Here is a 24,875-nt window from a genome sequence, read left to right on the forward strand (position 1 = left end):
ACATAGGAGGTCCATGGTGGACCAACGGAAGTGTGCCACGTGGCAGGTCCTGATAAGCCCAACTGGGTGACACTTGTCAGGCCCTGATTGGTCCACATGGCGAGAGGTGATTAAGGGAAAATCCCCCTAATCAAGTTGCAACTTGTATTTTATAAGTTGTAACTTTTTTATTACTTGGTTATAAATTTGACTTAATTACCAAAAAAAACATTGTGGGCGGTCTACCGATGACGACTGAAGATCTACCCGCAATTGTAATAAATAAAAATAATTATGTGGTATCGTGTTTAATTTCATCTACGTTTCCTTTTTTTCTTTTTTTTTTAAAGCATTTAGTTGTTGTAATAATAAAAACAATAATAATATTTGCGATTAATTAAATCTTTTTATCAAGTTGCAGTTAAATTTTTTTTTCAGAAAGGTGATTTTTTTTTTTTTAAACAAAACTATTCCGATTAATTAGTGTGATGAATCATATAATAATTTAATTAAAATTGGTGGGATATGGAAAGTAGGAGAAAGAAAAGGTGGTAGGGTATGGAAAAATAGGAGAGAGAAAGTAGATGGGGAGGTTAATAAATGTAGGTATGAAAATGTAAAATGGAAAGGGTATATGAAGAAATTAGTGAAAAGTGACGTGGACTAATGAGGTGAGGAGATAGAAACTAAGCCTAATGAATATTCATGCTCTAATCCGTCCTTTTTTGCCCCGCAGAGCACCCTCCCATAGGAACGAAGTTCGACAAGTTCAAGATTCTCCTTCTAATTTTCTTCATAAAAAAAAAGTTACTCAAATTATTCTGCTCTCACCTTCTAATTTTACAAATTAAAGTTTCAAGCAACCCTAATTTCACTAAATTAAATTGTTATTCTTGTCAATATTATTACCACAAATGAGTTATTATTTTGATAATAGTTCAGCAGATCACCGTAAGTTTTCAATAATTTTGCTTAATTATTATTGATATTCAGAAATTTTTGTTCAATTTAATTTTCTAATTTGTTTGTATTTTCGAAGAACATGGTGTCAAAGGAACGGAAGTATTTGTTGGTGGACTTGCTCAATCAGTTACTGAACCCTTAATTCGTGAGGTTAATTCTTGTAACTATTTTAATTAGTTTGCAAATTACTGTTTTATGTTACATGTTAATGTTTTATGGGTCAAATTTGTGTGCATGCTATTGATATATTCTTTGAAAAAGGTTGATTAGCATATGGTATTGATTAATATTGTTATCTTGTTGATGCATTATGCCCTTTTTGTGGAATTAGGTTTTGTAAGGTTTCGAGGCAGCTTGTCGAGTTTATGATACATGTGGATGTTTTCTGCCCTTGGTAGGCCTGTCTTGTGGTTATGACAATTAGTGGTGAATCTAGAAATTTTCAAAGTGGGCGCACTTTTTATCCATAAGAATTAAATGAGAGTGAATATGGGTTGTTTGATTGTTCAGAGATCTTGTAACCTCAAACTTTCGATTATATGCATTAACCACTAGGTTATTAGCAATTAACTTTATATAGATCATTAGATTGAGTTATTTAGCTCTGTAATTACCAAGTAGTCAAGTGAGCACCCACCTTGATTGATGGATTTATCTCTGGGTTATGTATATCATTTTGGAGGGTTAGTGGCATAGCCATATCTAATATTTTAGTGGCCCGAGGCAAAATGATAATATTTTTGTTGAATAAATAATTTGTTTTTATAATTATAAATATTTATGTAATTTGTTAATTAATAAATAATTTTACGTAATTTGTTAATTACTTCATCTGTTATTTTAATTGCATTATTTTCACTTTTTCACTATTCAAACACCCCTTTTGAATTTCTTTTGTGATTTATTCGTTAGAATATCATATTTTTAACTAGTTATATGCAATAATTTATTACATCGCCCCATAATTTCGTGATTAATCAAATTATTACATGGTTATGACACACACAAAATGTGCATAATTACACTTCTACATTGGAATCCTTCTTTGACTTGACTCATTCTGTGAAAGAGTAATAAATTAACATATTTGTCCCAATCTATAAATATGAGCGAGAAATCAATAATAATCATGTTTCATAAATAATAAATGTAGCTTTTTCTTATAAAATAGAATTAAGGTTACATTAATTTTTTCTTGTTACTTATAATTATATAATTATATAATTCGGTTCACTTTTAATAAATGTATCATCTCATAATTAAATTATCACTTCTTATCATGCTTGTAAACAAGTCATTAAATAGAATTTATCACACAATCCAAGAATCATAATCTTCTTATAATGATGTCACTTCAATTTTTAAAGAATATAAAATACCTAATAAGATACTATGCGAATATTAAAAAATTCATACATGCATACATACCAAATAAAATTATGGTGAATAGCCACAACCACTAAAAATCATCTCACTTGATTCTCCTATATTGTAAAAATAATTATTGTCAAATAAAATTGCATAATTAAAATATTTTAAGCCTAAAACAAGAAAAAACCTTCTCATGTGATAAATAAAAACTTGTAGGAAAACTTCTGAAATGACTACTATCATCAGTAACACATACACATCTTAATCTCTTCCAATTCAAAGTCATTAAGATATCTTTATTTAACTACATTTATAATAAATCATTTTATGATAAATTAGACATTTAATGCAAGAAAAATAATCCCTCCATTTTTTAAAGTGCGCATCACTTTAATCGGAAATTTTTTTTTAAGAGATTGACTTGAATATAAATAATATGCACAAAAAATTGATACATTGTAAAAATTTCATAGTATCGACTAATTATAATAAATATTCAATCAAAATTATTAAAGGTAAAATAACGTTATTATAATAAATATACGATCAAAATTATTAAAGGTAAAATAATGTTATGTATCAACAAAATGTATATTAAAGTATTTCAATTACTTTAGGATGATTATTTTATTTTATTTTTTTTATTTACAAAAACTTTAGGATGATAAATTTTGTAGGGTACCCCTCCGTTTCTTTTTATTGGTTATTATCAGATTTTAAATATTATTCATAATACTTCATCCGTTTCTTTTTATTGGTTATTTTTAGATTTTAAACATTATTCATAATATTTTCCTCTGTTCCAAAATATATGAGACGTTGGACTTTTTTCACTATTCATGTATTAGTTTTGATCATAATTTATTCAAGGATATTTTAGATTTTAACACCTGCCAAAAACCCGAAAATGGTTTTTAACACCCCCCTAAAAAAACTTTTATTTTAACACTTGACAAAAAATATAAAAATGGTTTTTACCACCATATAACTGATTCCGTTTAGGAATCCGTTAAGTGGGTTCATGAGCCACGTGTCGCTTTATTATTGGCCAAAAAATAAAAAATAATAAAAAAAAAACCTAAAACTACCGAGCCACCCTAGCCCCACCGCCGCCCCACCACTGCCACCTTCTTCTTCAGCTTGACCCACAGCCAGCCTCGCAATGACCGGCGCACCACCTCCCCCTCCCTCACCGGCCGACCTAAACCCATCCCCACCCTTTTCCAGCAGCCCTAAACCACCCTAGCCCGACCACCGCCATCATCAGCCACGAATTTTTGGCCGTTGATTCAGCCACAAATTCGGCCATTGATGGCCGAAATCGGCTGGTTAAGGCCACTCAACCCCAAAATCGGTCGATTTCAGCCATTAATGGCCAAATTCGCCGGCATTTTTTGGGGAAGGAAGATTGCTCAGCCGTAAAACTACCACCCTTGAAATTCGTCGCCGTTTTCTAGGCACGATTTTCGGTGGGGGTTCTCGAATTTTGTCTGCGGGAAGCGAGTTACGTCGATTTCGGTGATAAGGAAGGTTCGGTGGCGAAACCCGATGACGGGGGGCTAGGAGAGGGTGGTTTGGGAGTTGGCCGGGGAGAAGGGCCACCGTTGGTGGATGCCTTCTGGTTGTTTAAGTTTTTTTAAAAAAATATCTATTTTTTTTGTTTTTTTTATTTTTTTGAAAACAAGTAAAATGGTGACACGTGTCACTGTGGACCCCACTTAACGGAATTTTTGGACGGAAACCGTTAAGTGGTGGTAAAAACTATTTTTATAGTTTTTGTCTGGTGTTAAAATAAAAGTTTTTTTTTGGGGTGTTAAAAACCATTTTCGGGTTTTTGTCAGGTGTTAAAATCTAAAATATCCTTTTTTTAATAACATAATAAAAATATATTTTATCATAAAATATGTTGTTAAATAGGTATATATATAAAGTTTCAAAATATAATTTTAAAATAATTTTCATAATATTTAATTATATACAAATGAATTCAAAGTAGTGCATTGACATGTGTGCAATGTTGACTGTGTTATGTATTCTGGGATAGAGGGAGTATTAGATAATATTCAAATTTACTCACAAAAGTAAAAGAGTCGTGTAAGATCATGTTTGATTTGTCTCAACGAATGCTCAATTAATATTCAATCGTTATAATTTTAAAAAGTATGTAATGAATAATATTCAAATAGGTGTATTAACAAACGTGTAAAAGTCAAAACGCATCCAATAAAAAGTGAAGAAGGGAGTATTATACTTTAGATATAGGGTAATTTTGTGAAAATTTAAGAAATTTTACCAACAACTACCATTATAATGGCTACTTTGAGAACAACTAACAACCATTTATTTATTTATTTTTTTTGTAAAAATAATCTAAAAAAATCTACCACAAAAACCTTGAGTAACGCAACTACATTTAATTTCTTGGCAATAATCTCCAATTAAGGGAGCTAAAAAATCGGCCGTTTCAACGACAAGGGGAGGGAGGAGGGGCGGTTTCATCGACCTGAGAAGGGAGGGGCTATTTGGGGGATGGGGGTGGTTTTGATGGTGTAGGTGGGTCGCCCGAGTGTTTTTAGGGGTAGGGAAAGGCCGACCGGCTGTTATCGGTTGCTAGGGGAGGCGGGCGATCGCATTTCGGTCGGGTTGGGAGTTGGGGTTAAGGGGAGAAAGGATGGTAGCTAGCTGGGAAGGGTTTTTAATTTTTTTTTTCTTTTTTTTTTTACAAAAAAATTTTGGACCAATTATGTTCGACACATCACACATGGCTTTTACAAAAAAAAAATCACCCTTTCTTCAAGTCACTAGTAAATCGATCTAGTGGAAGAAAATCAACCCAAAAGTTCATAGTGCTCCCTAATTAATGTAAGTTGGGATTATTGAGAGTAAATTGCTGAAAGTTCGGATTAATAAATTAAAGTGAATTTTTGTAAAAATTAAAACTTAGATTTTGGAAGCACCCAATATAATAGATCGAAAAGCGAAAACAAGTCGAATTCAGGGTAAATTGGAGGATGAAATGTAGTCGTTTGACTCTTGGAATTGCCCTTTTAATCTCTTTAGTTTTAATAAAAGTGTATTCCTTTAATGGAAGTGGTGTTACTTATGTTTGTTGGGAATTTCAATTTTAGATTTACATAAACCCGTAGTAGGTGTTGTTAAACCCATTTGTATGTGATATCGGTAAAAGTCATTACAACATCATGACCTTGTATGAGAATATATACTCCCTCTGTCTCACAATGTTGTTCCTGTTTCTATTTTTGAATAGTATGTAAAGACCATTATACCTTTATTTTTTTACTTTATTCATTGAACTTCTTAAGTTACCCTTAACTTATCCAATTGCATTGTACTTTTTTCACTTTCTCTCTCTAACTTTTGTCTATAATTGAACTTTTCACCTTTTTCCCCTTAAATTATCCACTTGCCTTGTACTTTTGTCTAATTCTTTTCCACTTCTCTTCCCATTTTTTTAAATACCGTGAAAAAAACACAATAGAATTTATATTATGGGACGGAGGGAGTATAAGATATGGTTTTGTTAGATCACAAAGAAATGTGATTGACATGTATGAAGCATATATCTCAAGAGGATTTTATCCATTTGAATTATTGGGGTCCCTTAGGGTAAGACATACTGATTTTGGGTTATCTCTATCATTTCAGCAACATTCATAGACTTTTAATTGTATGTTAGAAAATACCTTGCACAACACGAAACATCATCACCAACTTCCCTCGTTCTATCAATAGTCTCATCGCATGTTTAAATGTATATTGGTAAGCCCTATATGCGTTGTATTCACTCATTGTAATAGCTAAAAGGTAAATATCGTTAATGACCTTAATTGATATTGTGTAAGGGCTTCTTATGCCAATAGTAACTTATGTTACTTACTGTCCTTTTGTTTGTTGTAAACTCAATTTAATTAATGTAATTTCATCGTTTTTTTTTTAAAATCTTAAAAACTTACAAATAATTGATACAAGTTTTAGTGTATGGAAATATTTAAAAACATTTAAAACATGTTTACATAAAACCTTTATTAACTCCATCTGTCTCATAATTAGACGATCGTATAAAGACCCATCCAATTTATTTATCAGACGGATCTAACCCATATTATAACTATGGCGGGTCATGGCTTTTAAAAGGCCTCCATTCCTATTTCCTACCTCTCTGAGTTATTTCATTGAAGCGCGACTCAACGTTCTCCATTGAAGTGTTCTCCGTTGAATCTAATTCTTGTATCCCCCATTGAAGCAGCTTCTAAGGTAAGTTGTTTATTGTTGTTATCATCACATCAATTTCACAATCTAGGGTTTATATTTGATCTAATCTAATTTAATTATCAGTGCTTTAAATTTAGGGTTCGCAGATTCTTAGATTATGAAACATCATATCCAAAAGAAAAGAAAATTATGAGCGTAATTTGATTATTGAATTAAGTATCCCTAAAATTATGTATTTTTCGAGATAATTCAATATGAAATCAAATCTCTTTTCCCCGGGCCTAGGGCGGCTGCCCCTCCTGCCCTGCCTCAGGGACGGGCCTGGTTAGTGGTTTGGTGTTTCAGAATATTATTTCTCATGTAGGGTGGTCTATTTCCGTCTGGCATTCTTTTAACTGTAGGAAGCCAGTCATACTAGTTAGAATTCTGAGTTTGCCAAGTCGAGTTCTTAGTAGATTAAAGAAAGTTGTTTCAATCAAATCAATCAATCAAAACCTTAATCCTGTAAGTGGGTCAGTTACATGGACCAAAAGTGATTATTCCATAAAGTCATCCACAAAAATTTTTCTCCTCCATTCCTTACGATCAAATGCCTCATTCTCATGCAAATCCATATATTCCATATCCTTCCTAACTCCTTCCAACCAAGTCATTTTCGGTCTCTCTCCCTTATTTAATCCCTCCATGGTCCCACTCTTTCACTCTTCGTACCGGTGCACCCTCGGGTCTCTGTCTTATATGCTCGAACCAACGCAAGTGAATTTCCCAATGCCTGCCACATCTAGTTTCTTGCAAATAACCTCATTTCTGATTCTATCTCTTAGAGTGTTCCAGCACATCCATCTTAACACATCCATCTTAACATGCGCATTTCTGTAACCTCTATCTTTTTAATGTACTACTTCTTAGAAGCCCAATATTCTGTATCGTAGAGCAACATTGGTCTTATGGAGTCCTATAGATTTCCCCTTCAATTGGAAGGGAATGCTTTGGTCACATAACACTCCCGTGACCGCTCATCATAGAGAGTTGTTTCATCTGCTATTTTATAGCTCAACTTAGAGGTGTGTTTTAGACAAGGATTTGAAACTTGGATATGGCCGCAATTGCGATAACTATGGAATGACTTTTATGAATAATGTGGATGGCTGTTGGTCGTATTTGTCGCATTAAAGATTGAAAATTTCACAAGTGGTTGCTGTTTGTTATGGTTGAGATATAATTTTCTTGTGTCATATATGGTGCTCGTAAGTGCACCACTATGTTGATCTTATTCTCTAATCTTTATTTAATCAAATGCCTATTAGTTATTCTCCACATGTGGGAAAATTATGGAGGTACGGATGATTAAGGACCAGAAAGGCAATGCTAAGTTTCATGTTTCTGTCCTTTTCAATAATTTATTATTTCTGTTTTACTTCTGTAATGCTATTGCAATTTTATTAAGCATATTATCTTTTGACCTTTGAGATCGCACTCCTATTACAGGGGTATTGCTTTGTTCGCTTCTCAACTAAAGAAGCTGCTGTCAGAGCTGTGAGTGATAAATCTGGAATTATGGTAAGGGTTAGTTGCATTACGTAACTTCTTTTTATGATCTTTCCTGGTGTTTTATGGCTTATGAGCTAAGCACTTGGTGATTGTGCCTCTCCAAAATTGCATCCTTACTTTATAGCTTGGCTATAGTATGCTCATTCTCATTGCGTATGTAGAGGGAAACATGAAAGTATGGTAGTCTTGTTGACGTGATTATTCTGTTCTCTTGTTGGTTTGTTGCAACATGGCAGAATAAAAACTGTAGATAGTTCTCATAGTGGCAACATTTTGTTACTGCTCTCTTTCTAACTTTTGTTCAGGTGGCTGCATTGTTAGATCTTGTTCCTACAGCAGCCGTGCTTTTAATATCTTGTACTGCAATATTATACGATCCACAACATATAGCGTGTATCAAATCTTTATCCCTCTCTTTGGTGCTTAGATGTAAAATGCACTCCTGATGCGTGCCTTGGTAGCCTAGAGAAACCTGGTTGCAACAAGGTCAAGCTTGGGGTTTGTTGCACCAGAGAAACCTGGTTGCAACAAGGTCAAGGAGGTGCGTTGAGTGTTGGTTGGGGGGGGGGGATTGGTTGGAGTCTGTGATGCTTGGAACTTATCATTTTACCCTTCCTTACCCATGTCCACAAACATGATCCGAACATGATATGGATGTGAAATATGGGTAGGATTCGGCAGTATGAAATTGGACACGCTGGCAACTCTGACATGAACTTAGATCTGAAAATCGAAGGTGTAATCTACTAAATTAAGATCTAAAACATTTGGGACTTTTATTCTTCATGTTGGGGCAAAGCAGCAGCACCAACAAGTCAACAACCTTCTCTGATGATTGCTCTGTATATATTTGGTTGCCTGTCACATTTCTTTTTATTCACTTTAATTAATATATTATGGGCTAAGTGGTCCTCAGGGCTTTTGTTCTACCTCTCCCTCTTTGATTTACTCTCACTACCAGATAATTATGAGTGAATAAAGTCATGTGGTATTTTTGACTTCAAAGAGTTTAAACTCCCTTTTGCATTTCCCGAGCAAACTTTATATTATTTATCTATTTATTATGAGTTGTTTGAAGGCAATGTTTAGGAAAATAATCATAAGCTTTTGAAATGCTTATTCTTAACATTCCCAATGAATTAGGAAGAAGTTATCCTCTTATTGTTGCAATTTCTCTGCATTTAGATGTTGCTAATTTGCTACAGTCAGATACTTTGATTGAATGCCGATGATCCTATGACAGTCTTGTCTTGTTTGCAACATTAGTGCCAGAAACATGCTACTTGATTATTAAATAACTAATGTTTACTTACAAAGCCGAGTAAGATATATCATGTGTTTAACAAGTTAGTAGATAGTGGAGGGGATGTCATATTTTCTTTTTACTCGTGGTTGATATTCTGGTAACATGGTAAGATTTTGGAGAATAGAGAGGTATTAAAGGGCTTAAGACGGGGAGAGATGTGAATAGGGAGAGTGGTCCTGGTATGGAATACTAGTTGGGTACGGCAGTTTGTAGTTGTATACAGCTGCCTACAGTAACCAGGATACAGAGAAAAGGGATAGGTGAGAATCGGTCACTAAGATTTCCATATATCTGATAAAATTGAAGGTTCTAAATCTGGGGTTTGAGGGGAAAGTTCATGGATCTGTCAATTGAAGATAAAATCCACCATAATAAGCAAGTTGTGGGTTTTGTTTGTTGGATAGAGGTGAGCCGGTTGAGTTTGCCAGGGCTTCGGGTCTTCTCTGATGATGTACTTTACGATTTTCTCTCTCGTCCATTTTTGTGGCTAGTGAAACAACATTGCTAGCTTTTATCCTCACCTTATCTAGTGCTGTCTGCAGACTCTACACATGACTGATAGGGTTTGAGACTTTGAGGTCTGTCATCATTAGTTTGGGCTTTGTGTTGGGTCTATTACAGTGTCCAATACTCATACCCGTGACTAAAGAAGGTTCTCACATGTTGCAGATTTTAGAGCTGATTTAAGAAATGAGGATCTATATCTCCAAATGTAGCTTAGCAGAAGCTAATTCAATCAAGATATTCTTAGGATTGTTATTGAGTCAAATTCTGAGTTGACTATTTATATAAAGTGTGTCTTTAAGAGTGATCTGCTGAGAAATTTCTTTGGGAACTTTTGATTGGGATAATTTGAGGAAGCTATATTGGTGGTAGGATGTCCAATTTTTTCCTTGATGGTAAGATTACGCCACGGCAATCTTGCTTAAATGGTGTCCCTTTGTGTCACTTTTATTTATTCCCTTTCTTAACAGTGTGTTTGGATAGAGAAAGGGGGAAGGAAAAGAAGGGGAGGGAGAGGAAGGGGTGGGAAGGGAAGGGAAGGGGAGTGGAGGGAAGAATCCTTTTAAATCTCTCCATTGTTGGAGAGATCAATTTCTTACAAGTTAACCTCCATTCCCCCCACCCCTCCAATTCTCTTCTTTCCTAATCTGTTATCCAAATGAAAGATACTCCATACCTCTATTTCCCTCCCCTTCCCTTCCTTTCCCTCTATTTGCTTCAATCCAAACAAAGTGTAAGATTCTCATGTTATTGTGGATTTAGCCAATAATATAATGAGAGATTGAGAGGTCTATTGTTGTATATGAGGTGCAATATTTAAGGATATAGAATGATGGATGTATCAGTCACTAGAATTTTTTATTTGTCAGCTTTTCATTTTATTCTATTTTATATTTTTACTTTGTCTCCTCAATACACCTCTTTCTGGTAGCCAAATTATATATGAAAAGCTAAGATTCATCCTTAGGTGCGAGCTTTTGATTGGATCTTGGCTGGAGTAGGATTCTTACTACTGCAAAAATCTCTCTTGGCACAGGGTGTACAGTAATTGACCGGACGGTTCTTAGTTTGCTTCTTCTTTAAAGTTTGTGTGACTAATGGTATGCTCCAAAAGGCAGTAGCTAAGACCAATGGTTGATATTTCATTCTCTTTATGGGAGGTTGGTAAAGATAATTGACCTTATGAATGAATATCGTTTTCTTCCCGGTGGTTACTTGTTTGCAGATTATTTTTAGGTGGGGTAAGTAAGGGAGCAGAGGTCAGGTTGACTGTTAAGTCTAAATGTTATGATTGCAGAGTATGCTGTGTCAAAAGGAGGTTGTTTTGTTAAAAATGTTACTACTTGATTGATTCTGTGGATAGGTTCCAGTATGGCAATAATTATATGAAAAATTGTGTAGTACACTTTTGGTTTGAAATTGACAATTCATTGTAAATACTTTGTCTTAGACAGGCATGGCTTTGTCCTCTGACATGATTTCGAATTTGGTTGTACCTGTTTTGTGAGCGAGGACTTGGGAAATGGTAGTGCTTTATTGGTGATTTTAATTAACTTCAGCAGTGGAGTTTGGACTTGCTTTCTAGTTTTATTAAAAAAATTACATATAACTTTTGCATACAACTAACACAGCTGTTTTGTGTGGAATACTTAGACTTTTTGGTTTGTATGGTGTCCTAACTGGGAAGTGCTTAGTGCAATTTTTTTTTGAAGAGAAAAAAAACTGCCTTAAATTTTTTTCTACTAAGATGTCTTCCAGAAATGGTCCCAGACAACATTGATTCTCCATTAAAATAATAAAGTTTGAAAAAAAAACCTCTTTAATTACCTCAAAGTTTCTGCTTCCATGCATTGGCCTTCCAGCTATCTAAATGGGATTACTGGTTATAATTATTATATATGTTATTCTTGATGAATATCATATACTAAAACAAAAATTTTATATATTTGACAAAGTTAGTGCCAGGGTTCAAAACAGCGGCCACATCATCACGTATAGGGCGAATTGTAGCGGATTTCAATTCACCGAATCGAGATTTAGCGGTTTGATGTGGGTTATTTAAATACACCACATTTCGGACTGAATCGGCCAGTTTGACAATGTAATTATGAATCCCTCGAGAAATTGCATAAATTCTTCGACTCCATTGAAAAACACATTGAAAAACAGAGAGGGAAAAGGAAAGAGAAGGAGGAGACAGAGAGGCAGGAAGAGGAAAGAGATGGGGGTGCTGGTGATATCTGATATTTGAGTTGGGTGTGACCAGTTGGGAAGGTGGGGGTAGGGGAATTAGGTATAGGACAGGTGTCATTTTATGTACCATTAGTTTTTGCTTTTGACTATTAACTTAAATGGTTGTCTTTACTCTTTAAGTGTTACCCAATATAATTAGTAAGCAATTTATTTTAGAGGGAATTGATTTTGGGCCTTACCAACAATTAAAAATAATTAAAATAATACTGGAATAAATAAAATAAAAAATATCATTTTTTACTATAATTAAATGTTAAAAAATTTAATTTCCAAATTTTTTCAGTAATAATATCAATTAACATATAAAATTATAAAACTTCAATGTGGTCGCCATATCCGCGATAACGGCATCAATTCTGTTACCGCGACACATCACCGGGAGCCAAAACCGTGCCCGAAACCGCATTTTCGGACCATGGTTAATGCAGTTATCTCGCTTATGACCATTTATAGTGATATCATTTATATTGGGATTATAGAGGAAGACCTCCTTGTGTAGTGGCCCAGGGGTCGCCTCGCATCTTCAGGGTGCGAGGTTTGAGCCTCACCATGAACATATCCCCTCCCCTTACCTCCCAGGCATTGCCAGCCAGGATTCTGTGATAGGATTCTTCAGCTGGGCCAGTTAACCTTACCGTATAAAAAAAATTGTCTAAACAGGGATTATTCTGGAATGCCTCAATGTATAGAAGATTTTTGGAAAATTTTCCGAAGTAGAGATTTAATAAGGCTATTTGTTTTTTGTATTATACTATATATGAGAATTTTGTGATTTATTTATTGTATTTTACACAAGCTACTTGGTTTTTTCGTGTGATGGTGTCCACCCTCTTCTATGTCAGCTAGACGGCAGGAAAATTGGTGTTCTTCCATCAACACAGCAGTATTCTCTGTTTCTGGGGAATCTTCCCAAAGGTCAGTTTCAGTTTCATCCTTTTATATTTCAGTCATTGACCAATAACCAAAAGCTTTCTGTCTTTCCTTGTTTATTGTCAATGCTAATATTTGTGAAATGGCTTTTGCTTCAAGATCTTTGTTGTTGTCTTTAGAATTTATGTTTAACCTTTGTTTCTTTCAGAGTGGAGTCCAGATGAATTTGACAGAGTGGTTAGGCAGGTATGCCTCGAAATTGTTGACTGTTTGTAAGAATTGTAACTTTGTATAGTGTTTTCTTCAGCTGTTAGATCAGTTTCTTTTCCTACAGGTATTTCAGGACGTGGATTCTGTAAACCTTGTTATGATGTCTAGTGATGGAGTCACCCCATCTACTCATAAGCAGCAAAACCGCGGATTTGGTTTTGTGCAGTTCTCATCCCATGCCGTGAGTCATCTGCCTTTTTTATGTTAATGTTTATTTTTGCAAGTTTGTCGTTGGAGATGACGGGTGACTTATTATTGCATCTGAATTCATACAGGCTAGAGGCTCAGGTTCGTGAGATAGACACTTGCTTCAGCATGTATTGGGTTGTTTATCAATGAATAGGGAAATTTTAAAATAAGGCTATAAAAAATATTATTTGCTAATAATTGACACCAAATTAATAACTTATTTGGAACCAAGAATAATACAGTATGACTTCCAAAATCTGTGCAATTAGGCATTGAGAATCAGAAATAACACCAAAATTCACTATCCATTTGTCAGCAACTGGAAAATAGCTAATAACCAGTTGTTGCTCATTGTCCAATGGAAGTCTAACCTAATAGAAGATATCATTTTGTTTGGAAAGTTAATTTCACCTCCTTTTCTAGATAAAGTGATAGATGCGACGAATAAGATAAGGAACGCATGTTGTTACAACATTAACATACGAGTAGATTACACCCTTTTTTCAACCTGAGTAAATAGGTCAATCAAGCAAAAAGGGGCTGTCAATTGATTCCAACTATTGTAAACATATTATTGTCACTCGTTATAAACTTATAATCTAATTAGCTAATCCTGAAAAGTTCCACCTGAATCCACAGTATACTTCACCTATGCGAGACTTGAGGGCAATGTATACAAAAGCTCAAGGTGCTCCAAACTTCCAGAGCAATAGAAGTCCTTTTGTTCCTAGGTGCACTTCGGTTCGCCTCTTTGAAGTGAGAGATGCACTATATAAACACTAAATTTTTTTGTCTGAAGTGTTCCTCATGCATTTCTGGTGCATCTCTTTAAATTGCCTTCCCTATTCGCCCAATGCCTAAGGTTACCTTTCTATACACTGCATGAGGGAAGGGCTAGGTACCCAAAAATTTTGTATTTGATTTAGCTTGTGAGAGAGACCTATTCTGTTGAAAAGTTGATAATTGTTTTCCGAGCTTTTTGTTCAATAGAGTTTATATCCTCTCTCTCTCTCTCTCTCTCTCTCTCCCCCCTCAGTTTTCTTATTTTTCGTTCCTAATTACTTCCTTCTTGATATAAAAATTATTAAATCAGCAAATCCTAGAAAGAACAATCCTTTTGTTATCGATCTTTAGATGATGCTGAGCTTAGGGAGCTTTTTCAAGTAGTTCAAATTTCTCATCTTCCTAGTATAAAGCTTAATCACATTGTAATGTATTCCTTGGAGTTTCTGGTAGTGGATGCTTTGTTGTAGATGAGTTTGTTTTACCAATACTGAATCACAAGATTTGTATACTAGTATAAAAATTTGGAGGGTCTACATTGGTTTGTACTAATATTGATGGTGTTGATGATGTGTAAGTGTAGTTGGATTCACTCCTGCGGTCCTGCCCTTGCATTAAATTTCCTGTAATTGATATAATTTAAACTTAGAAATGGAATTTGTATTTTTAGGCTTTTCTTTTGAAAACTACAATATTATAGTTAGACAATGTTGGATTAAAAAAGAAATAAAATAATAATATATGTGCCTACTTTGCCCAACTTTTAGGCGCAATTGTTTTCTTCACTTAATTTGTTATGATGGATGTGAAAAAGATTAATGAAGAACAACAATAAAGTGCACACATATTTATGTGATTCGCTAATATTAATGTTCAAGCTACATCCGTAGACACAAGTAATAATATCCTGCAGAGTTTTTTTCAATACTGATGTGGCAAACCTCCTCATTTTAGTATATACCAATCTGGTAATTTTGCCTATGTATTATTAGCAAGATTGTTTCTGATAGACTCACTATCTTGAAGGGTCATTCTATCTTCCTAGTTAGCTCCCTTGTGTTATTGATGTCATTTCCCACTCTGCTTCAGTTAGCTGAGCTATTTTGCTGTCTGAATGTTCAGTTTTAGTTGCATATTCAGGGTGAAATCCTTGCTTCATGGCGACAGTGAAAGATATTCCTTATGACCTTTTGTCTTGGTATATTGGAGATGTTGCTGACCTGTCAGTATAATGTACTGAATTCTGTTCCCATTGTCATCTTTCATTCTTTTGAGCAGGCTGTCTGTTTCTTAGATACTTAATACCTTTGCTTTTGCAATTGGTGGAGGTCATATATATATAAGGTGTCCGTATCTATTTATTTGATTACGCCTGGAAAGGCAGATAACCTTTATAAAATCTTAGAATGCCTGGAAAGGCAGATAACTTTTATAATCTTGAGAGAGAGAGAGAGAGAGAGAGAGAGAGAGAGAGAGAGAGAGAGACTAGGCTCTTGCAAGCTTGAAATCTTGAATACCCTTTGGTATTGCTGAATCCTAGTATATTAATCCAAATTATCATCTTCCTCCTTAATTTTTATCTTTGATGGTATCTAAGCTATGTAAATTTGTAGCAAGATAGTTTATGCTATAAAAAGATAATGTAAAGCATTTATTGTTTCCAATAAAAAAATTCGCTTGCTGACACAAATCTCTGGCTGATAATCAGTTGCCGCAGAAGCGGTTTAACACCTTAAAACTTCTTTCAAAACTGTACTTACAATTGCTGATATTGCCTTATGGGGGCTCATCAGTTCCACAATCACCTATCCTAAGTTTTATAAATTTGATCAAAGCTCCTTAAAATTCATAATTACAGGCTGCTGGACGTGCATATAGATTGAGCTCAAAATCAGAATTTGTTCTTGGTGGAAAATGCCATCCAACTGTGCAGTGGGCTGAGGAGGAACCTGAAATTGATCCAGATGAATTTGCCAAGGTCGCTTTCTTGCTTGTTTTCTTTTCTTTAAAGATATAGCCCAATTTACATGTTGATTACTCCACATCAGGTGAAGATTGCTTTTATCAGAAACCTTCCTGCAGACGTAACTGAAGGGTTTTTGAGGAAACTGTTTGGACCTTTTGGGGAGGTATGGGCTAACTTTACAAATATTTTAATTAACTTTATTTGTTTATGTATGACGATATTGAAGGTACTTTTTGGAATTTCAGATAGAGAAAGTAGTTCTGTCTAAGAAGGGTCAGTCCCAAGTTGGGTTTGTCCATTATGCTAAAAGACAGGTATAATATCCTTTTCTACAATATGAGAAGATGTACTGTTTATGGATATATGCAGCCCTAATCTCATTGTATCTATGTTAAGTTGGAATCATGCACTAATGTATTTTTGTATGTTGCTGAGTATGGTAAATTTTATGCTTAATCACTGAATAAGATGAAACCTTGTTATCTTGGAGTTAGAGTATATCATAAATGTTGTCAAAATGAACTCTTAATTTTGTATGTCCGAATGTATGAATTTAACTTGCAAATTCATAACATGCATTTGAGGCATACGAATTAAAGATCAATTTGATGTACACAAAAAAAATATAAATATTGTAATATTGGGATTGACCCTTAGATTACTCATCATATGTCCCTACCATGTCAAAAATTCCATTAGCTTATTTGTCATATAAAATCTATAGAATGTACAAGGTTATGTTACCCATTGAACCCAACTAAATGATATTGAGAAACAGGATAACTTGCTAGATCATATCTAAACATTTTGTGAAAACAACTTTCTCTTGGATATAAGCAAAGGTACACACCTTCTGTTGGTGAGGCACACTTGTTTGTTAAGTCCTCAAAAATTATCCCTTCTAACTATAATCAGCTGTAACAAATTATTCCTTCTATCCTGATTTATAGTTGCCACACGCACTTTTGGCACATGGTCTAGTGGAAGTGGAAAAAGAAGAGAGAAAGCGAGTGGGGAGGGGATGTGGTCTAGCATTAAAGAAAACATAGAGAGAAAAAATGTTTAAATGCTATGTTGCAATTATGTTGGGATATCCAAAAAATGGCATTAGTGGCAAGCTGGCAACTAAATTGGATGGATTCCTAGTGAGTACATGCATGTTAGATCGCCACTAATTTGCAAAATGCAGCAACGAAGCATATCTTGCTGTTGTGTTGATGACAAGGCAAGCATAAGCAAGGAAATTGGAAGAACAAAGAAAAGAAAAAAGCATATTCAGTGTAAAAAAGATCAGTACAAAGGAAAATATATAGTCCAATGAATGAGAGAGAAGGGGAGAGGGAGAGGGAGAGGGAGAGAGGGAGGTAGAGGGAGAGGAAGAGAGAGGGAGGATAATAAACAGAAGCAAAAGATATATGAGGATGAAAGATAAATTCTCCTGCAGTCCCAACTAGTGTGCTATTGAATCAGAGTGTGGGACCCTGCAATTAGTGTGCTATTGAATCAGAGTGTGGGACGCTGCCTTTTAGTGGTGGGGAAAGAGAAGTAATAATAAATTAGTTATTGCCAATTAAAAAAATAGGCAACTTAAATTAGGATTAATGAAAAAGGAAAGTGTTCAAACGAAATTGGTTAGAGGGAGTTTTAAGACAAGTTGATATTGGGTATGGTTCTATGAATTGGACATGGAGCTTTTAGATTAAGGACGTAGGAACAAATTTTAGAAGCGTTTCAATTTTTTTGACATGGACTTGGTAACATAAACTTTATCTCAAATTGTTGTTGAAAATAAAATCTCACTTATAGGGCAATTGGTGTGTGAATTGGGAGTTTGTGAATCAAGGGTAGGATAGGGGTTGAGATTTGCGAATTCAACAATCACTTGTTTGATTTGTATTTGGTTTTATTATTGGTAATTGGTCATATTAGTTTTAATCCCTATTCCCATCTCTGATACTCCTCAACCACCCCCCCCCCCCCAACACCCCCTCCCTCCCTCCCCTCTTCCAGAGGTAATAAAATTTATCTCAAATTGCTGTTGAAAATAAAATCTCACTTATAGGGCAGTTGGTGTGTGAATTGGGAGTCTGTGAATCAAGGGTAGGATAGGGGTTGAGATTTGCGAATTCAACAATCTCTTGTTTGATTTGTATTTGGTTTTATTATTGGTAATGGGTCATATTAGTTTTAATCCCTATTCCCATCTCTGATACTCCTCAACCACCCCCCCTTTCCCCCCACAACCCCCCCACCCCCTCCCCCCCCCCCCCCTCCCTCCCTCCCTTCCCTCTTCCAGAGGTAATAAAATCCTTCTCTCTTCCAGAGGTAATAATATCCTTCCCTCTTCCAGAGGTAATTAAACCTTATTTTGTTCCCAATCCCAAGCTATTATTCTTTTTCGAACTCTAAACTCATTTTCTTCTCCTTCACACAAAATAAACATGGTAACTTAAATTCCCACCTCCTCTAGTTTCTGTCCCAAGCAGCAATTCCCACATAACAAACACCTCCTTTGTTGTTGAGCGAAATAATTTCCCACTAGGTGTCCGCGCAAGATTGAAAAAAGCTTAGTTTGTGGCTCATCAAACAACCCAGATTCACTTTCATTTTGTTTTTTAATTTTTAATTTTTATTTTTTTTCATGTACAAAGGTGTTTATAAGACTTTTGTAAAGATTTGGGCCTATTAGCTCGCTCACTTTTTTTTTTGCTAAGGTTCTTACCTAATACTCCATTTATGATTAATTGCAAAAGTCAAAGAAAATTATAGAGTGAGGACCAAAATGGAAATTTTATAATGTATATTTAATTGTTAGTGGATAGATAAGTAAAAAATAGTGCAAGTGACAGTGGGAGAGAGTACTCCCTTTCGTAATTATTGCAACAATTTGACTTTTGTACCAATTATATGCCTAATTTGACTTTACTTTTTACCAATACATAAAAACCATATGTTGCCATGTAAAAAAAATTTAGGATTAATCTTTAATGTATATTTTTACTATATTAACCTTTTATACTTCTTAATAATATATAATTACCAATATTTATGGTCAAAGTTGTGCATTGGCATGTGTGCCATTCAACGTGTTGCAATTATCATGAAATAAAGGGAGTACGTATAATAAATATTAGTGGAAGTGGGTTAGTGGGAGAGAGACAAATTTAAAGTAGTAGTGGGTCTTAAAGCTAAGGAATTGCTGCAATTAATCTGTAATGGATGAAAAGGCTATTGTTACAATTATTCAAAGTATATTACTTGTGTTTTTTTATTAAGTGCAACTTTTTGACCGGCACATTTGTCAAGGTATAGCTTTGACAATTAATATCCTTAGTTGTGTATTAGTAATAATTAAAATAAGCGATATTATGAAAATATACATCGTTATGAATCTAACAACATATTACATAATAGCATATTTCTTTATATGTTGGTGAAAATTAAGTCAACATAAGTATATAAATATTGCAAAAGTCAAATTGTTGCTTTAAAAAAAATAAAAATGGAGGGAGTAATATGCTAATATCTACTTACCTGATTGCTTTCCTTTTCTTAAAAAAGAGAGGGGTGGGCTTTTTTTGGGGGGGGGGGTGGTAAGGGGAAGGGGAGGATTTTGTATTCTTAGGTTGCTTATGAGGTAATGGATGGATATTCTATGGTTGGACAGTCTAGTGAATATATTAAGAAAGCATATGAGTCTTATTGGAATTTTTGGTTAAGGTGATGGAGAATACGGATTTTGGTCCTAGGTCGAGGAGTTGATTAGGGTTTGTCTTATACTCATTGTTTATTTCTGGCCTATTGTTTTTCAGCCATGTTCATTAGTATTAATGGTTGTTTAGTCATGTTCATTAGTATTATTGGTTGTTCAGTCATCTCCATTCATGGTTGTTCAGTTATGCTCGTGTCTGCTGACATGACCGAACACCTATGGATTTATTTTCTTTTGTTTAGAAAATAGATGGGTCATTTCATCATAAAAATTGGTTTACCTAAGGGCTGAAATGGAGTAATGACAATTTTTCTATATGCTGTGATAGGTAGAGGATTCTGTTTTAATTTTTGCAGTTGCCATTTTGCATACTGGTGCTTCTTAATTTTAGCTTTTTAAATAATGCACTCTTTTTTCTAGGATCTTGACAGTGCAATCAAGGGATTGCATGATAGGACAGTCCAAGGGCCAAATTCTGGTTTGTTTAAGCTCCAGGTATTTAGTTGTGCAACTATAGAGATTTTATGACTCATTTTGTCAATTTGTCATCTATAAGTCCAATGAAGTTATTTGCTATTGAATATGAAAATGCATTGTGTATTGACAGGTTGAAGTTGCAAGACCCTTTGAGAAGAACAAGAAAAGAGCCCGTGAAGGATCAAGTAGGGTCGTGACTGACGTGACTCAATCCAAAGTCTTGAAAGCTGACTCTGGTTTTTCTTCAGGTGGCCATGTGTTGAAAGTCCGTGAGGTTTGTTAATCTGATCACGCTGTATTGAACATATTTATATATTTATTATATCGTACATGAGACAATTTTTCTTTGGAATGTATTTTGTGGACTATTTTACCTATAATTGGTATTGCTATTGGTATTGGATATAGTTATGAATCCATGCAAAATCTATGACTGACCTGTGATTGGATTCAGGTATAATATAATAAGAATTTTTGAGTAATACTTCCTCTGTTTCTCAATTGATGCATCATAGGGAAATGTCACACAAACCAGTAAGGAGAGGGAGTGGAGTGATTTACATATTTTCCCATGTGATAAGCTTTAATTATGGTATGTAAAATAAAAGTGGAGAGTTGGTCCCCACTTATTTGGAGTACAAGTTGAGGACAAGATAGTAATCTCACACATAAAGTCTTACTAAAAAGAGAAGTGATGTATCTATTGTGAAATTTTCAAAAAGGAATATGATGCATCTATTGTGAAAAGTCAAACCTTCAACCTTAATAAAGATGTGAATATTCCTTTAATAAACCTATTTCTATTAAGTTGCCATCACACTGGAACCATTGAATCTCGAGAAAGTTAATTATATGTTTTTTAGTGAAGTCAATAGGTCCTTATTCTTACGATGTATTTCATTGTGGAAGATTTCAAATTGCTACTAGATTTTGACAAGGTCTTGCTATGCTTATGTTATAGTTTTGTGAGGTTGGCATCTTGGTAATTGACTTATTTTTTGTGGTTAATGCATTTGAATAATTTGACCTGAATTTGATTATAATTTTCATTCTGTACTTCCAAAACTTACGGAATGTAAACACAAATTATATTTTGCTATTTTATCTTTTTGACATGGATCATTTACTATCAGGAACATGTTGGTGATCCATATGAAGCAGCAGTAGTCTCACTACCTGCTGCTGTACAAGATCGTTTGCTTCGGATCCTACGACTGGATATTGCTACCCGTTATGATGTAAGCATTCATAATATAGTCTCTTAGCATGTGGCGTTTTTGCTTTCTTGCATACAGCTATTTGTGGACCATCTGCTTTCTTGTCGTTTGATAAAGTCTGATATGCAACCTTGAGTCGGGTGATCAAGTTCTGCGACAAGCTTGAAGGATTAAAGCTTACATTGCTAATGAAGAGCATTAAAAGAGTAAATCGACTGACAATAGTCACGATACAGAGGATGGGTGAAACCGACTTTGTGCAGACCTGAATTCTTATTCTTCACCAAACCAAGTATATTAAAATAAACAATGGAGGAATTTACTTAGCTTTGTGCTAGCAATTCATGTAAATTCTCATAATATCATGTCATTGGGCTTCCAAACCTTATAGTACCTATTAGTCTTTAGCTTTTATAATGCATTGGTTTAGAATAGGGATAGTATCTGATCTGTTTGGTTATAAATCTGAGATCTACAACATTCAATGCTGCTTCTTTTTCATCAAACAGCACGGGACACTGCTACATAATGTCCTAATTGAATATGCACTTCTTGCCATACACTGCTACATAATGTCCTAATTGAATATGCACTTCATGGGAGAAATCTCATACAAGTCAATTTTTGTTTTTCTCATAATGAGGTCTCTTCACTTTTTATGCCTTTATCCTGATCCCATCGTTTAATATACCTTTATTCCGATGGCATTGTTTTATGCAGTAATTCTTCACTTTTTTCAGTTTAGTTCTTTGGACATTGGCACCATTTAATCATTTATATTTTCTTCCAATTTTTTGCTGGTAGATTGACATACGATGCCTGAGAAGTCTTAAGGAGATCCCAGAATCAGCTGCGATATCTGTCCTTGATCAGGTTGATTTTTAGTTGTCTTTGTCTCCATTTCTTATTTCATGTGTTATACTAACTGTACTCTCCTGTATGTAGTTCCTGTTATCAGGAGGAGAAGAAATTGACAAAGGAGCATTTCTTGCGGGATTAATTACCAAGGTATACTTGCCTAGATGCAAATCTAAAACCTGTAGTTTGTAGGAGATTTTTTAATACATTTTTTCATTGATAATCTCTCTCACCTGTGACATTATTTTGTTCAGTACCAGATTAGAAGCCTAAGGACAAGTCAATTACCTGAATATACGTCAAGGGAAGATGAATATGTAAGTGCAAGATCAGAATTGGCCAGGTTACCAAGTCGAAGCCAGGTGCCAGTTGTGGACTCCTTTTCTTCTCACGTGGCCACCTCACGGTCAGTTGTATCTGGTTCTTCTCATGCGATACTCATTTTTGCATGCACATACTAATTGAGTAACTAGATGCCTTTATTTACTGAGGAAACGGGCACTACTAGCTTATATCCTGCATGAGAATAAACTATTTGATTATTTATCTGATTAATTTTGTAGCCAAACCTTCACCATTTGTTACATATGGATGGAAAAGTTGGCTGGTACTCTGATTAATTTTGTAGTGGTTATGGAAAACTTGAGCCAATCTGAGCATTTTGATTGTATATATGACGAAATACATAAGAGTAGAAAATTGAGTTTCAGTGCTAAAAGAGTTCTGTTGTGAGGATCTACCTATAGGATTCATCTCCTGTTTGTTGCTGCCCTTAGGTCTGGAAATCCCTGTTGCACCCTTCAAATTCAATGGAGTTCATAAAAGCATATCCAAATTGATTTCCTGCTGAACTTGCCAAATTTAGGCTTTTTGGGGTTGGGGGGGGGGGGTGGGGGTGTGGGTTATGTCACTCAGTATCAATGAGTATGAATGTTGGGATGGGTATGTATATCCAAACATCCAAGTGTCACACACCCTTCAGCCATTGGAGGACTGGCCTAACATTGGACTCAGTGTGGGGACACGCATCTATGAAACATGACTAGAAAAGTTTGGATGAAATTAATTGGGCAATATATTCCTGTCCAGAACTAATAAATTTCTTTTCAAATATTAGCTAATTGCCTTGTGCGTCATTGTTACCCTCAATTCTTGTCCATTATGAAATATGAATGAATTTTGTGTTGTACGGTATTTAGTTATTGAAGTTTATACATTTCTTGTCATTGATCTGCTGTCCATGCATTGATAAGCAGTTATTTTTTTTTTTATGTATACTTTAATCATTTGCGTCTTGTCACAGGTATGAGAAATATTCTCCTAATTTGCCCTATTTTGATTACTCACCATCACCTCGAGCTGGCATTACAAGAACATTCGAGGAAAGGAATACTTCTCCAGTGTACTTCCCAGGTTCATCAAGCTATGGAAATTTGGGATTAAAGTCGCCCATTTTACGCACTGCATCTCACCAACCTACACGACCTCAAGTTAGATTTGATCCTTACACAGGTGAACCTTATAAATTCGACCCCTACACAGGCGAACCTATTCAACCGGAAACTCTTTCACGTGGCGGTCGAAGCCTTTACTGATGGTGATAGAGCCTTTGGGAGAGCTACCTTTTCCCTGGTATTCCGGTGACCTGTGAGAATACATTAGCAAGTTTAAGTTGTACAATTGTGAGAGTTGTACCTGTGAGAGTTGTAGGTTTTTCTTTCAATAGTGTTTTACTTCTGGTCTTTTAGAAGACGATATCAAGTTGTTTTAGTTGTACAAAAGTGTTAATTAATTTAACCAGTTCAATGAAAATGGTAAGAGGTTTTCATGATTGATTGTTTTACTGGTCCAGTATTCTCTGCTGTCCTACTTCACCACTTACAAGTAATTCAAGTCCTAGATCCTGTTAAATTCATTTTCTGTTTTTTTAACGTAGAACCTTTCCGAATAGCAAATCAACCGCTCATTGCATCAACCAAAAATAGAGATGGTTGCACATTGTTTTTGTTATGGTATTGCTTTGAAACTGCCTTTGAGCATTTGACAAGCATTATAGTTAAGCTTACTAGTTTCTTTCTTCTGATAAACTATAAATACGCCAAAATGCCATATATTGTTGTGTTAGTTGCGGGCTTGGGCCTTAGATATCCAGGGAAATTGGGAAGTTAATCCATCTTTAATAGAATTCTTCTACAATAACAGTTGAACTTTCAACAATTACAATTTTGGATTGTTAGAACTTGAAGAAGACGACTCTGGAAAAGATATGAAAGATTGAAGAAGAGCTTCATATATACATACCTCCAGAAGAGATAAATGCAGTTGAATTGTTTAATAATGAACATACATATGCATACGATACAATGTATGATA

The 24,875-nt window shown here is 34.8% G+C and overlaps 1 protein-coding gene across 2 annotated transcripts; it reads left to right on the top strand.

Moving 5' to 3' along the window:
* The first annotated feature begins 6,463 nt into the window (after positions 1–6,463).
* LOC110735093 (probable RNA-binding protein 46) lies at positions 6,464–24,345 on the top strand. Of its 2 annotated transcripts, XM_021915233.1 has the most exons (16): positions 6,477–6,588; positions 7,854–7,883; positions 8,035–8,106; positions 13,003–13,075; positions 13,239–13,276; positions 13,365–13,481; positions 16,131–16,250; positions 16,321–16,401; positions 16,484–16,552; positions 20,371–20,445; positions 20,558–20,701; positions 21,561–21,665; positions 22,449–22,517; positions 22,590–22,652; positions 22,757–22,908; positions 23,806–24,345. In XM_021915233.1, the coding sequence occupies exons 2-16, from the start codon at positions 7,878–7,880 to the stop codon at positions 24,095–24,097; spliced, it is 1,476 nt and encodes a 491-aa protein (XP_021770925.1). In that variant the 5' UTR covers positions 6,477–6,588; positions 7,854–7,877; the 3' UTR covers positions 24,098–24,345. The 2 variants fall into 2 exon arrangements, with proteins under 2 accessions (XP_021770926.1, XP_021770925.1); XM_021915234.1 differs by lacking the exon at positions 7,854–7,883 and having other exon boundaries at positions 6,464–6,588.
* The last annotated feature ends 530 nt before the right edge of the window (positions 24,346–24,875 follow it).

Source organism: Chenopodium quinoa, unplaced genomic scaffold (assembly GCF_001683475.1).
Source record: "Chenopodium quinoa cultivar QQ74 unplaced genomic scaffold, ASM168347v1, whole genome shotgun sequence".
Lineage (NCBI taxonomy): Eukaryota > Viridiplantae > Streptophyta > Magnoliopsida > Caryophyllales > Amaranthaceae > Chenopodium > Chenopodium quinoa.

Coding starts and splice junctions, on each gene's coding strand:
- LOC110735093 (XM_021915233.1), top strand. Junction 8,107..13,002: donor GTGATAAATCTGGAATTATG/GTAAGGGTTAGT, acceptor CTTCTATGTCAG/CTAGACGGCAGGAAAATTGG. Junction 16,251..16,320: donor ATCCAGATGAATTTGCCAAG/GTCGCTTTCTTG, acceptor ACTCCACATCAG/GTGAAGATTGCTTTTATCAG.